The sequence below is a fragment of the Rhea americana genome, unplaced genomic scaffold, assembly GCF_003343005.1.
Source record: "Rhea americana isolate MKP2758 unplaced genomic scaffold, rheAme1 scaffold_47, whole genome shotgun sequence".
Taxonomy (NCBI): Eukaryota; Metazoa; Chordata; class Aves; order Rheiformes; family Rheidae; genus Rhea; species Rhea americana.
In genome coordinates, this window is record NW_028186612.1 from 5,587,929 (window position 1) to 5,601,109 (window position 13,181).

Consider the following 13,181-nt stretch of genomic DNA (forward strand, 5'->3'; position numbering starts at 1 on the left):
CTCCCAAACCTGGTCTGCTTCTCTGCAACTGGCTACCTGTATTTCTAATCTCAGCAAGATGCAGGTAGTGATCTGCATGTCATTCCCATTTGAAGTCCCCTATACCAGTTTATATGAAACATGGATGTCAGTGGCTAAAGAAGCTATACATACAGGAAAATACCTTACCCMATTAGCCAATTTACCACATAGTAGATTAATAACTTGCTTATATTTCTATCATGCTTGGACAGTCATTAACAAATTCTGTTTACTGCCTGGATAGCAGATGGCTCCACCTACTCATGCCAGGGATGGAAACATTCCTGAGCTTTAGGGAAGGATGGAGGAGTGAGCTCAATAATTCTTTTGGAAGTCTGTTAAAGTATTAATTGAGTTATGGTTCACAGGAAATCCCTGGGGAAAGGGGAAGCCTGACTCTGAACAGAAGGGAGTCTTTGGATAGGTGAGGTTACAAATATTCTTATAACCTGAAGATACACGTATCCCCAGATCAATGCTCCTTTTCAGTAATAGTGAATCCTAGGACAAAGCTTTTTACTTGAGATGTGAATCTCAGCTGTGAGGCTAGTGTGTAAATAGCCTAGGAGCTTGTTAGAGAGCAAAACAGAGAGAAATTCACTGAGGCTCACCTAACATATGGGTAGCTGAAACATGCTTTTATTTTATTTCTCTGCCCCTGTCACAATGAAGTTATTAATGGAATTGTTAGTATTTGAACAATAKCAAATAAAATCTTTCTTCACTTTTACATAATGTTCATGCTCTGTTAAAGAATGATTTCAAAATATCTGGCTTTCCATTTCTATAGGCATAGCAATCCTTAAAACAAGGTACTGGACCAGTCTTGCACTAGACCACAGTACTCAGGAACAACCAACTAACCTTCACAGACTAGTTGCGCAGCTATTAATGCACAGTGCCGAAATGGGAAATCTATCATCCAAGACAAACATTAGTAACACTCTACGTGGCAGGCAATGATATAGTAGGGAGAGTGCCTGAACCCCTGACTCTRCTGCTGTGCTTGTAACATTCCCAGTTTACTCAGTCCTGTTTGACTACCTCTCCTCCGAGTCTCCATAAATGCCTGTTGTTTTAATGCTTTTCTGTAATGTGGACAGGAGCTTCCTGCTAGCCCTACTCAGATCATCAACATGTTGGCATTCAGTGCATGGAAGAAAGTCAGGTATTACTGATAGGAGTGTTGATCAGCAACCTGGAGTTGACAGATTTTATGTTTTATTACTTATCCCCAAGCCATTTACTCCCTTTTAAAATTCTAAACTTTTAAGCTAGCAAGGATTTTTTTTTTAATTAAGTACCTTTTCAGTGTTTAAGTTTGCTTAATGGATAACCGCCTGGCAGCTATTCACTCTTAACTCAGTTTGCTCAGCAGTGAGGCATTTTATAATTAAAGCCATTTTCCAATTATTCTGCTCTGCAATATTTATGTGCCAGGAAAAATACTAAAGAAATGGTTTCGCCTGACTGAACAATTGAAGGAAACACTTCAGGTGCTCATCTGTTCTTCAGTGGTAACAGAAGCTTTTAAAATTTAGCTGTAGAATTTTTCACCTATTTATCCATTATCTCTTGATGTTAAAAACTACTGTGACCTTCATAAATAGTTCTAAGTCAGTTCTTTTCTCAGCAAAATCACTTCACATCCAATAAGAATCTGTGCACAGAACAGCTACAGAACAAGAGCTAGAATAAGCAGTCATGAATTTGTATCACACAAGTATTTTGAGCACCACCCCCTAACTGAAACGTCCCAGATAATGAAAGGCTATGTCAAAAATTCCTTCTCTTCCTTACATAACTAAAGTACATTCAAATCCTAAATTAGCTAAGAAATTTTCTTCAGCATTCAAGGAGCAGTCTAGAGGGGCTTGGGGCACTAGGTCCTCTATAGTATTACAGCTGACAAGTGCTGTGTAACTGCAATGGCAGCACTTAAAAAGTAAGTGAAAGAACTGTCCAACAATTTATTGCTCATAAAAAAGTTTATTTTTAATTTCAGATTCAGATTCTATGTATGGAATTTCCAAAAAGATAAGGAAAAGTCTCTATAAATACCTAAACAAYTGCTAGTTAGTTAGAACTTCTGTGATCAAATTTAGACTAATAATTATTTGGCCAATCAAAGACCCTGGGAAATAAAGCCTAGGTCCCAAATTAAACAGTTTTACCCTAATGTATACATTGTGTTCAACAGTAACTTCTGCATCCTTATACTTTTCAAAATACTTTAGCTAATTACACACTATCTCAGAAAATAATGCAACTTTAAGCTAAGATTTGTCAATGTGACTTCTTGGGCATAAAATGTACCACTAAGAAATCTCTAAATAAAGTTAGATCTGCTGATCTTAGTGCATGCAAAASTCGTCTCGGAAAATTTCAGCCTAATAGGGGTTGTTTGACAAATTTGTGGCACATCAAAAACTAATATTGGACAGAAGCAGTTATTCAGCCGTCACTACGCTGCTTTCCCATGCAGGACTTAATCCCCCTCAAACAGCCTACATCTATAGTCACTGAAATCAATGGGGACTTTGTCATTGGTTTCAGTGTCACAGGATGTTGCCAGAACAGCATCTGCAGTAGCTCTTAGACAGGAACACTATGAAAAAAATCTTCATCTGCAACTAAGATATATGTTTCATGTTTTAAAAGACTGGCCTTGAATGTGCTTTTTTTTTTGTCTTTCTTCTATCAAGCAGCATATTTATCAGCTTTAGTTGTAGAGATGATCTTGAGATGATCTTAAGAACTCACCTGCTAAGGGATTAGAATTTCTTTCTAATTTGCTTCTTTATTAAAATAATCAGGGCTTGAAATTAATTTTTAATTGCTCACAATCTTTGCTCCTTGCATGGAAAGTAAGTAGCACATTTCCGAGGCTTTTATGAGTGCTTTGGTTACTTTTTTGTCCATTTGCTTTAGGAAACAGTTCACATTCCAAAAACAGAAAAGCAAGAAACTCCAGGTAAAGAGGAATTCATTAGTAGTTTATTTCAGCTCAGGAGAAAAACAAACAACAAAAACCCACAAACAAACAAGAAAGCCCAAGCTTTTTCTTTTTTTTCTCTCTTTCTTTTTCTTTTTTTTTTTCCTTAGGAGTATTAAGGAAATCAAAGAAACAGGTAGCCCTGGAAAGGAATTTCTATGAACCTACTGTAATACACTTGACTTCTCTAGCTCTGTATCTCAAATTTCCCATTATAAAATGAGGCAAATAATACCTTTTAGTTTATAATGGCATTTCACAAATAAATAATTTAGGATCAGACTATGCTGGTTTTTCTATGTTTCCCCCCCACACACATTGTGTGATACCTTATCATGAAATTGTTCCCAAAGGACTGGTGAACTTATGCAAGAGCTCCAAAACAAATCTCCCTTAGAAACTACTTGCATAATCATGTGTTATTAGACATAAATTAAAAAGAAATGACAGAATCTAGCTGTTAAAACTTCATGAGTTGCTCAAATACGACAGTGATAGCAGTCATAAAAGCTGTAAATATATTACATCAAAACCCCACTTTGTTGCATTCCTGACTTCCAAAATATCCTTTGATTTCAGTCTTGCCACTGCTCACTCGCAAGGTTTTTTTTAACTCTGAATTTCTCCTCAGACAAGAAACAGACAAACAGTTTGCTTCTCAAGTGGTATAGACTTCCTAAGAAAGTGCCTTTCAGTGCTCGAAAAGCAAGGAGGTAATACAAGACATTTTTTGCAGCTRCCTATGTGGTAGCTGCAGCAATGCCACGGGATGTGCTGGGTGTATATTGGTAGTAGGAGGTGCTGCCTGATGTCTTCCCAGAAAAACCCACAACAGCCTCCGTAAGGATGTGTACTAAGTACCTATTACAGGAGTTACTAGGCAAAYTAAGTGTATGTGAGGGGCTGCATGATTTTAAACCACTGCATTATCCATACTGACTTGGTCTGAAAAGAGTAGTAAGCTCAAGCTGAGATGAGCATTTTTGGGTTGAATAAACATGCTGGCAATTTCCCACCTGAGTAATTTTACACTTCGGTGACTACTAAACAGTTATCGCTTCCATACTCTGGGATGGTCTGGTATCCAAAACTCAGAAAAATAACCCATGACTCGCTATCATAAATAAATCTTCTTTAGCCCCTTCCTGATGCTGGCTAAAGGAAATGTCATGAGGCTAGGAAGGAGAGTAAAGCTGGTAGTGGAGCTAGGTACCAGGATGGGTGTAAAACTAAACTTTAACATGCTTAGTTCACTGATGTTCAGTACGAAAACGAAGTGTAAAACTGCAACGCAAGACAAGTTTCCACTGGAGCAGAGCGTCCACACAGGGCCTTGCATCAACACAAGGGTGGCAGCACAGCCCTCCCGGCCTGTCATGTGCTGGCCGGGGCAGGGCAAGGGACAGAAACATTTCAGCTGGCTCCCAGAGCGGCCTTATTTTACTTCTGAAGAAAAAAAGAAAGAAAAAAGAAACAACAAAAAAACCCACTATCCAACCTAAGCCCTGAAGACTGTWTTGTGGGAAACATTTTCCACATTTCCCTGCTGCATTTCCCAGCGCGGCTGCGACGCCTCCGGCTCAGGGTGCCTGGAGAAGGGGTGCTCCCGGACAGCAGCCACGCTGGCTCACTCCAGCAAGCCCCTTTCTCCTCCCGGTGCCCTTCCCCATCCACGGCGGTGAGGAGAGGCGCCCGTTCGGGGAGGCAGCGCGGCTCCATCTGCAGCASTGAGCTACCAAACCCACGTCGAAAGCGGGGGACGCGCCCCGCCGTACACGGAGAAGCCCCCACGCGTTGGCGTCCGCGCCCTCAGAAGCGGCGGCGACACCTCCCGCTTCCCGCCTCCCCTCCCCCGCTTTTCCCTCACGGCGCAGAGCGACCGTTGGGTGCGCGGGAAAAAGCCCCCGCTTTTCCCTCACGGCGCAGAGCGACCGTTGGGTGGGCGGGAAAAGGGGGGGGGGGGGGGTGGAGGGGAGCGCGCGCCCGGCAGGCGGCGAGCAAGGGCGGGGGGNAGCAAGGGCGGGGGGAGGCGCGCGCGCGCGTGCGCGGGGCGAGGGCCGGGCCAGGGCGGTTAATGGCGGCCGCGGCCGGCGGCGCCTCCTCCTCCTCCTCGCGGGGCGGGGGTGGGCGTGGGCAGCGGTGCGGGAGGAGGAGGAGGAGGAGGAGGAGGAGGCAGCGCGGGCCGGGGGGAAGGAGAGGGAACAAAGCGCAGGAGCTGCCAGGTAAGGCCGCAGCCGCCGCTACCCTGGCGGGGAGGAGAGGGAGGCACCTCTTCCCCTCCCCATATATCTATATTTTTGTTATTATTAAACATTTTTTTTCCTCAGGGTGGATTTCAGGGCTTCTGGGAAGRGTTGGGGGAGGGATCCTCGCCCTGGTCAGCCGCTGCTGAAGCTAAGTTCTCCCCCCGCCGCCTCCAGGGGTGCCGGGCAGAGGCGGGGCGGCGCGGGGGGAGCCCCCGGGGCCAGCAGGAGGTGGGGTGTTTTTTTCCCTAATATCTGGCCGGCGGTGGGAGGGAAAGCCGTACTTTTCAGTAAGAAGGCATATCCTTAAAAAAAAATAACATTCTCGTCTAGTTCCTTTGGTTCCCCCCCCGCCAAAACACTGCCCATTTCCTTTCATTTATTTATTTACTATTCTATTTATTATTTTTTATTTTCTTATTTATTATTTTATCGTTTTTTTTTTTTTTTTTTTTTTTTTTCGGCGACCACCGAGATCTTCGATTTTTCGGTAAACGTCGCGGTGTTGCTGTAATTTATTTATTTATTTATTACCCTTTCGGTGGGGAGGGAGCTTGCTTTGGGAAGGATGTACTCAAAAGCTCGCCTTTGGTGATGAGAGGGGTGGGACCCGSCGAGGTGCCTCCGCTGCTGAGAGTTTCTGCTTTTCCTTGCCTCAAGGCGCTGAGGGAGAAGGGGGCCCCCAGGGCTGCCTGCGGCCATGGGGGTGCAGGACCGGCCTCAGTGCTTTTTTGACATCGAAATCAACCGGGAGCCAGGTAAGCCTGGGACTTTGCTGTTTGTCTTTTCATTTAAAGCTGTTTCTCTGCATCTTTGCTTTATTAATTTGCCCAGCCTATTCGCAATGAATTTGGCCATTGTGTGTATTTGTGTGTGTATATATATATATATATATAGATGTATATATATACACACATAATTTTCCGAGTTAATACGTTTGTTAACTTAGTATTCTTTGGAACTTGTTATTAGCTGGGTTGCTGCATGCTTTTTGTTTTCCTCTTGAGATCGATTTTTTTCATCTCATTCCCCAATGGAGTGCATTCAGAAAGGCTAACCAATACGGCTTTGAACATAAAAAGCATTGTGTATTAARAAGTTATGTCTAGCTGCATGTTGAGTATTGTAAATTTACAGTCGTGTGAATTACAGAAGATTGAGGCAAGTTATGAGGGAACTGGAGAYAATGATAAAGTATGTGTTAAGTGCTACAAGAAGCGGTTTTAATCATAGAGTAAGTGAATTGGAAAGGGACCTCAGGAGGTCATTTGGTATGAACCTCTCCTTCTCTTGCTTAAAATGAGTCTTCTGACTGCAAACAAAGAATGGACCAGGTGGCCTGGTTTAAAAAAAAGAAAAATCTATCTTTAGCTCAAATTTTCCCTATGGAAAGTGTAATCACCCTTAAGTGGTAGGCTGTGAGTTTTAATCCTGGACTAGCTAGTTAATTCCCACTGCAGTTTCATCTCTTTTTCTGTTTTTGGCAATCTGTAAAAATGTTAATACAGATTACTACTACTTAAAAATTATGAAGAAGTAAATCCATGTATATGGTTACATAATATGTTTTCGACACTTTATATTGCTGTTATTTGTTACTCAAAAAAGAGATAATTGTGATGGCTTCATTATGCTTTCACTTTCATTTTCTGCTTCGTTTCTGTGAAAGCCTTTGAAATAAGAGTTTATATCTACATTTTCAAATTTCAGTTGCATTCAGATGCAACTTTAACCATCTTATTTGTTTTTTCATTTCATCAAAATTTCAAGAGATTTAATTCCAACTGCAGTGGCCTGATATGGCATAACTATGATTTATGGCTATTAAAACTTCATTTGAGTTATTTTAGTTGTTTAACAGTGCTTTTTCTAAACACTGTTTGAGGAGAAAAATGTAACTTCTWATGTAAAATGATTTTTAATATTTTCCATAATTTTAAATTCAAATTTTTTATGGAATTGGACTATTAAAAATAGTGTTTAAATGTTTTGGGTAAGCAGGCTTCCAGTTCAAAATGAAATAGATTTGTAGCACAATTATATATATGATTAGTTCAGTCTCACTTACTTTTCATCTTTGGTCTTTTTTTTTGTTTTGCTTTGTTTCAACTCTTCTGAACAATCTTGCTACTCTCCCTACTCTGTTGTACTTGTGCTTTACTTCCTTCTGATCTTCACGCGTGCACTCCTGCTTCTGTTCTGTAATAACTCATTACGAAACACATGATTGTGGAAKGGACAAGAAAATTGTCACAAGGAAAAATGGGCTACCATGTTTTCCCTTCTATCTACTTGAATTTGATGACTGATAAGAGAAATAGTAATGTTAGTGTTGGTGGTGCAGAACAGTGGTTCCCTGGAGTATGAACAGAGCCAAAGCCTTGCTGTTTACTTTCTCTTTAAGATGAATCTCACAGCTGTACATCAAATGCAAAACCGTGGTGTTTTTGTTGCATGTGATTAACGGCTTTTATTTTCACAGGAAAACATGCCAATTTATAAAATGTTGGGATCGGGACTTGTATATAATGTTGTTATAATACTGTATGCTGGTGTCTATTCATCGTTAATTTACTGTGCAGTTATGTCTCAAAATTTAAGATCAAATATATTAAAGCTTAAATATTGCCCTTTGGGCKGTAAGATGACCTTCAAAAGCTGAATCAAATGTGAGTGGTACAGCAGTGCTTACGGGTAACGTGAAGCCTTTGTACTATCCTTCTGATAACAGTGAGGTATTAATAGGGAAAGCTGCTGACAGCTTAAAAGTTAAAATTAACATTTTTGCTTATGTGACTTTAACACAATTATCCTATCTGCATGTTCATCTTTCTTGGTTACAGAGATACTGGGGAAGGGAACAATGCTGCATGGTGCTGCTAGCCTAGAAGTAAGACATTGCCACCCTCCTTGTCTACACTGGAAAGTTAAGCTAACCTCTCCCCAGAGAATGCAGAGAATAAGAGGACATGCCTCTCTTTTACGACACTAGATACATGTCTTTGCTCACAAAATACGAAACTTTGTCATCCTAACGCTTTTGGTTGCTTAGAATCCAAAAGTGTTCCACTGCATGGCTGGCAACTGTTAGTTAAATTTCCCCTTACAGATTTTATGTTTGTTCATTCATTGGACACATACCTGTAGCAACTAGAAATAAGAGAGCAGTGCATGTACTTCATTAGRAGGAGCAGCAAAGGTGATATATATGCGTGTGTGAGAGAGAGAGAGAGTAGAAAAGGGAATACAGAGTATGAATCAGTTTTACATTAAACTAGATTTGTTACGCTATGCAAAATACAGTATTTATCTGTAACTTTGGTTATGCTTTCAGAAGCTGTATTAGAGCTGCTGTGCCTCTATACCCTTACTTCAAATTTAGCTACAGAATAGTGAGGTAAAACTTGATGTCTATTTATATGTGCCTCTTGCTGTGTGGTAAACTTTGTAGGCCTTTTATCAGTATTTTTCAGTGTAACTTGAAATTTAGCTTACTTTCAATAAGCTCTTTGTTAACCATTTTTTGAGTGCAGATTGTGGTTGACATTTTTTAAAGAGCAAATGGAAAACAAATCAGGAGTCAGCATTTTTTGGGAAACTACTAGCAGAGAGAGCTACTTTCACTTGTTTTAGGGTTTCTCCCCCCCCGCCCACCCCCCAATAGTGGATTTGGGCACAGACCACTTGCAGATAAGAATAAACTACTTTTGGTACCTGTAAAATTTTGGGGTGTGAGCAGATGCCAATTTGATGACAATAGCTAGATGCCTAGTAATGTCTTGACTCTCATGCAAGATCCTTGTGTGACTTGTGTTCTAATTATCATAGTGCCTAAAAGGTTGATGTCTGACTAGTAAGCCAAATACAGAGTCTGTTGCTGTAATAATTTATGTGGCTGTTCAAAGAAAAAAATAATGCTTCGTTYTCTTCCCACTCCATCATGTTGAGCAAAGCTGACTGGCTTTTGTCTGTCAGAAAACGTTTAAAATCTTAGAATGTACTGATTTTTGCTGTGCTTCATACCTATTCACCAACGAATTTTCCTTGTTTTTACCGTTTCTTATTTAAACCTGGGTGTTCTTTTATTGTTTGCTAGCTTTTTCCTTCTGCTTCAGTTTCTCTTCTTCCTGGGATACTGTCCTTCCCCTTTTCAATCAGTCACTTTTTTTGTTAATTCTAGTCTCAGTTGTCTGAAGCTTGGTGTTTTGGGGAATTTTGCCTGCCAGAGCTGTGAATTTAATGAAAAGCTGCATTGGACCAGTCATGGTAGTAGTACATCTGTATTAATAGAACCAGGGAGACAAATTTATTATGAGGTCTTTGTTATCATTCTTGATCAGAGGAATTATTTTGAACTGGCTCCCCATTAACTTTTAGCCCTTTAGTGTTGCAGATTTGCAGAAAATAGTTAAGTACTTTGCCTCTGTCAGTGTACCAACTAGCAAACCAGCTTAGTGCAATGCAAGAGAAGTCAAGAGGCCATGTGGGGGCCTCTCTTGGAGAACATGAGGGAAATGAGATCAGGGAGAACACATTTAACATGTTTTAGGACAAAATTGTAATATGCATGTTACACAGAATTATGATTGTTGTCAGTTTAGAATGTAAAGCCCTGCATGAATGAATGAACATTTACCTTGATGTTTAAAACAAATTGTGGATTAGCAAATGAAAAAAAAAACCAAACTGGTAAGTCTTTGCTACTAGGCGAAGACAAAATTTAATTTTTTCCTTGTGTTTCTCAGAAGGCAGTAAATCTGAGTTGCAAGCAGTGCCRAAAATGCACAAATGTTCTTGCTGTTGTAGAGATCGTAGAAATTTGGAGCAAAGGGAGTTTTAGGGAGTTTGTGGAGGACACGAGTTAATAGAGAGAGCTGGGGAAGGAAGAAGTTTGTGGAGGCTTTGACTGCACAGAATGTAAATTAGGGTAAGGAAGCATTGAGAAAGTGATAATGTGTCAAAACTTTCTGTAGATTCCTGCTTAGAGGAATTGTGACATCCACTGTTTTAACTGATGTTTTAAATCTCTTTTTCCACAGTGAGCTTTTTTTCTTAAAACTGTACCTACATACCTACATTTCCACCCGGGAGCAGTCTTCAAATATTATTCTTAGGTTTCACAAATGTAGGGATAAATAAATGCATAAGATTAAAATGTTTATTTTAATAAAGTGTTATTTAAACTAATACGCAAATTTATCTAAGCCTTTGGGCATCTGACAAACATTCTGGTCTGCCCGCAAAGGATGCGTACCACTGTCTTAATRGCTGGACTCCCTACTTCCTTATTCAGCAGGAAGTTCTTGATGAAATATTGGGAAAAATGCAGCAGTCTCCTCTTGCCTAGTTTGTGCTAAGAAAGCAGGAAAAGACAAAAACAAAAATTAACTTAATTATTAGAGCCTACTTATTTAAGTTSTCTAGTTTTAATTTGAATTAGTTTTTTTTGGGATTGTCTATCTGAAATTGAGTCCTTTGTGGCCTAAACATAATCTAGTGAAAGAGTTTGTGTAAAATATGTTCAAGCAATGCATGTTTGTGTTTTTTGATTTTTTTTTTTTTTTAAAAAAAAGAAGTAGAGCAGCTAAATTGGGGAAATCACTCAATAAGCATTTGAAATAAAATTTTAATAACCAGACTTTGCTAGCAACAGCCCTTGTTATGATATAGTGTGAGTATTTCTACTCTGAATTTTTGTAACCTGATTTGAATTAAATTCTATTTTTTCCACAGGTTAGACATTGTTTAGACATTCAAAAATGAAAAAAACCCAACATTTTTCARCTTGTGAAATGAAGCTCTGAAGTTTGCTAATTTCTGGTCATTATGCCATTTGGCTTCTAGAACTGGCGTGCTTCATTAGCTGCAGATAGTGCTTTATGAAATCATTTAGCTTTAATTTCAAAATATCTTAGAACTTGTGTCATATTTACTGTATTTAATTACTTATAATTTAAATCTTTCTCTGTCACTCTAATTTCTATCCAAAAATGTCTTTAAAGAATGAGTTTAAAAGCTTCATGAAAAAATAAGAGTACTTCATTTTTAATAATACTCAATGTATTGTTTTAAGGTTAATAAGTTATTGGCTACATTTCTGTGATTCTGACATAAAAAAATACTAATGCACTGTAAAAACTGCACTGTGGTATGAGTGAGCTTGTCTTCATAACTGATGAGAATCAGCATTTTATTGAGCTAAAATTATAGGAATGTCCTGCCAGCTGATGCATTACAATAAGATTAGTGTAACTAATGTTGTGATATTGGGAAGATTTGCAGCCTAAGTTTGGTGAGGGTTTCATCATCAGGAAAATAACCTCAGCATGTGAAGTGAGGTATCTCTTCAAGCTTATTTACTTGGCGAAAGCTGCGTGAATAGTCCATGTAGGTTTATGAGCAGACTTAACCTACTTGAACAATAGTTTTTAGAAAGTGGTRTGTTTATTTTAATTTGCTATTAAAGTTTTACAGTTAGTTGTACAAAGCTTGTTCCCTAATTAGATAACTTAAGCTTTGTATGTGAGGTAAAGCACTTCAGAGAGGAAGGTTTGCGTTATAGAGAGAAGGTATATAGATCTGAAGAAATTAATAATACTTGAAATCTTTTTTTAACCCATGTTATGTAAGCAAATACCTCAGTTATTTGACTGTGAACTCCAGTTTTAAAATGGATATTTCTTTTTTAGGGAAGAGGTGAGAGAAAGATTCATTGACTTTTAGGCAGATTTTTAACAGAATTTTTTCTTGTGTTAAACTAATAGCTGTCACTTTATGTGTATTTATTTGATCAGAGTTTGAAAATCTACTTGATCTTTTTTTGGCGCATTCAGATGACTGTCGATAGAAAATTACCTTTTTCCCTAACACTCATGCAGTTTAGGTAAAAGTACAGCTAGTAACCCACCAGATGGATACTCAGTATGTGGTTTGTGTATTACCAGCAAACTGCAAAATTTTATATAATTAGACATGACAGAGTGAGGAGTACTTCAGGTTATGTGGAGGAGAGACTTCCTTATTTATTACTTAAACTGGCGCTGCTGTGATGCAATCTTTTGATGCTGGAACAGTGTCATAGGCCAAGTTTGTAGGAATTGAGAAGGTATGACAAGCTAGCAGACATTATTGGCAAAGCACTAGTAAAAGTACTATTGAGATCATAATATCTTAATTAGGAATGTCTTTTTTCATGCTCTGCCTCGAAATCCCCAAGAACTTTCAGGTTTCCACCTGAACAGCTCAGGTCAACTGCAGAGAAGAGCTCTGWGGTTTCTGTACTGTCAAGCAAGCTGTTTCATAAAGACCATATATTTTTCTGGCCRTTGGTGCATGTTAGTTTTGACAGTATGAGTGGTGTATATACTGATCACCTAATTTTATTGATGCACTGTTAGGAAATGTCTGTTCTGTAGTTCAGCAATATAAGGATAAGTGTGAAATGATTTGCATGGATTTCAGCAGAAAAGAGGTTTTTTCTTGTAACTGTAGACTGGCTGAAAAGTCGAAGTTGGACTTCTAAATTCCTATAGCCTTAAAGTAAGCAAGCAATTCATATAGCTTCTGTTGGATTGTAAACAATACAGCCTGACCTCAGTAGAGAGGTTTTATGCTTCAATAAACTGCATTTTATCTTRCCTTCTCTTTGACCCTATAAAATAAGCAAATAGGTTATGTTCCYAGTGCACATGGGTAGCATGAGCAATGAAATACAACTTGTGCAGGTGCTTTGAAACTTGGATTTTTTTTAAAGCTAGCAGTGAGATTTCTTAACTCTGACACTGTTTTGTCAAGATAATAGGGACTTACAGTTGCAAGATCTTTTTTAAATCAGATGCAACTCATTTTCCAGCTCTTAATGTGCTAGATAGTGTCCTTTACATGGAGGACAGTGACTTGGAATGGGAAAGCTTCCATAGGTT

General features: G+C 39.1%; 1 protein-coding gene across 5 annotated transcripts in view; it reads left to right on the top strand.

The window, feature by feature from the left end:
* Window positions 1-5,166: 5,166 nt before the first annotated feature.
* NKTR (natural killer cell triggering receptor) overlaps window positions 5,167-13,181 on the top strand; it is a 43,914-nt gene continuing 35,899 nt past the window's right edge. For 4 of the 5 annotated variants that reach the window (XM_085316508.1, XM_085316510.1, XM_085316511.1 and 1 more), the window contains exons 1-2: window positions 5,167-5,238; window positions 5,920-6,017. In XM_085316508.1, the coding sequence (XP_085172634.1) occupies window positions 5,960-6,017 (58 nt within the window). In that variant the 5' untranslated portion in view covers window positions 5,167-5,238; window positions 5,920-5,959. Of the gene's footprint in view, window positions 5,239-5,521; window positions 5,550-5,919; window positions 6,018-13,181 lie in introns of those variants that run through there. The other variant, XM_085316509.1, reaches the window with a different exon arrangement.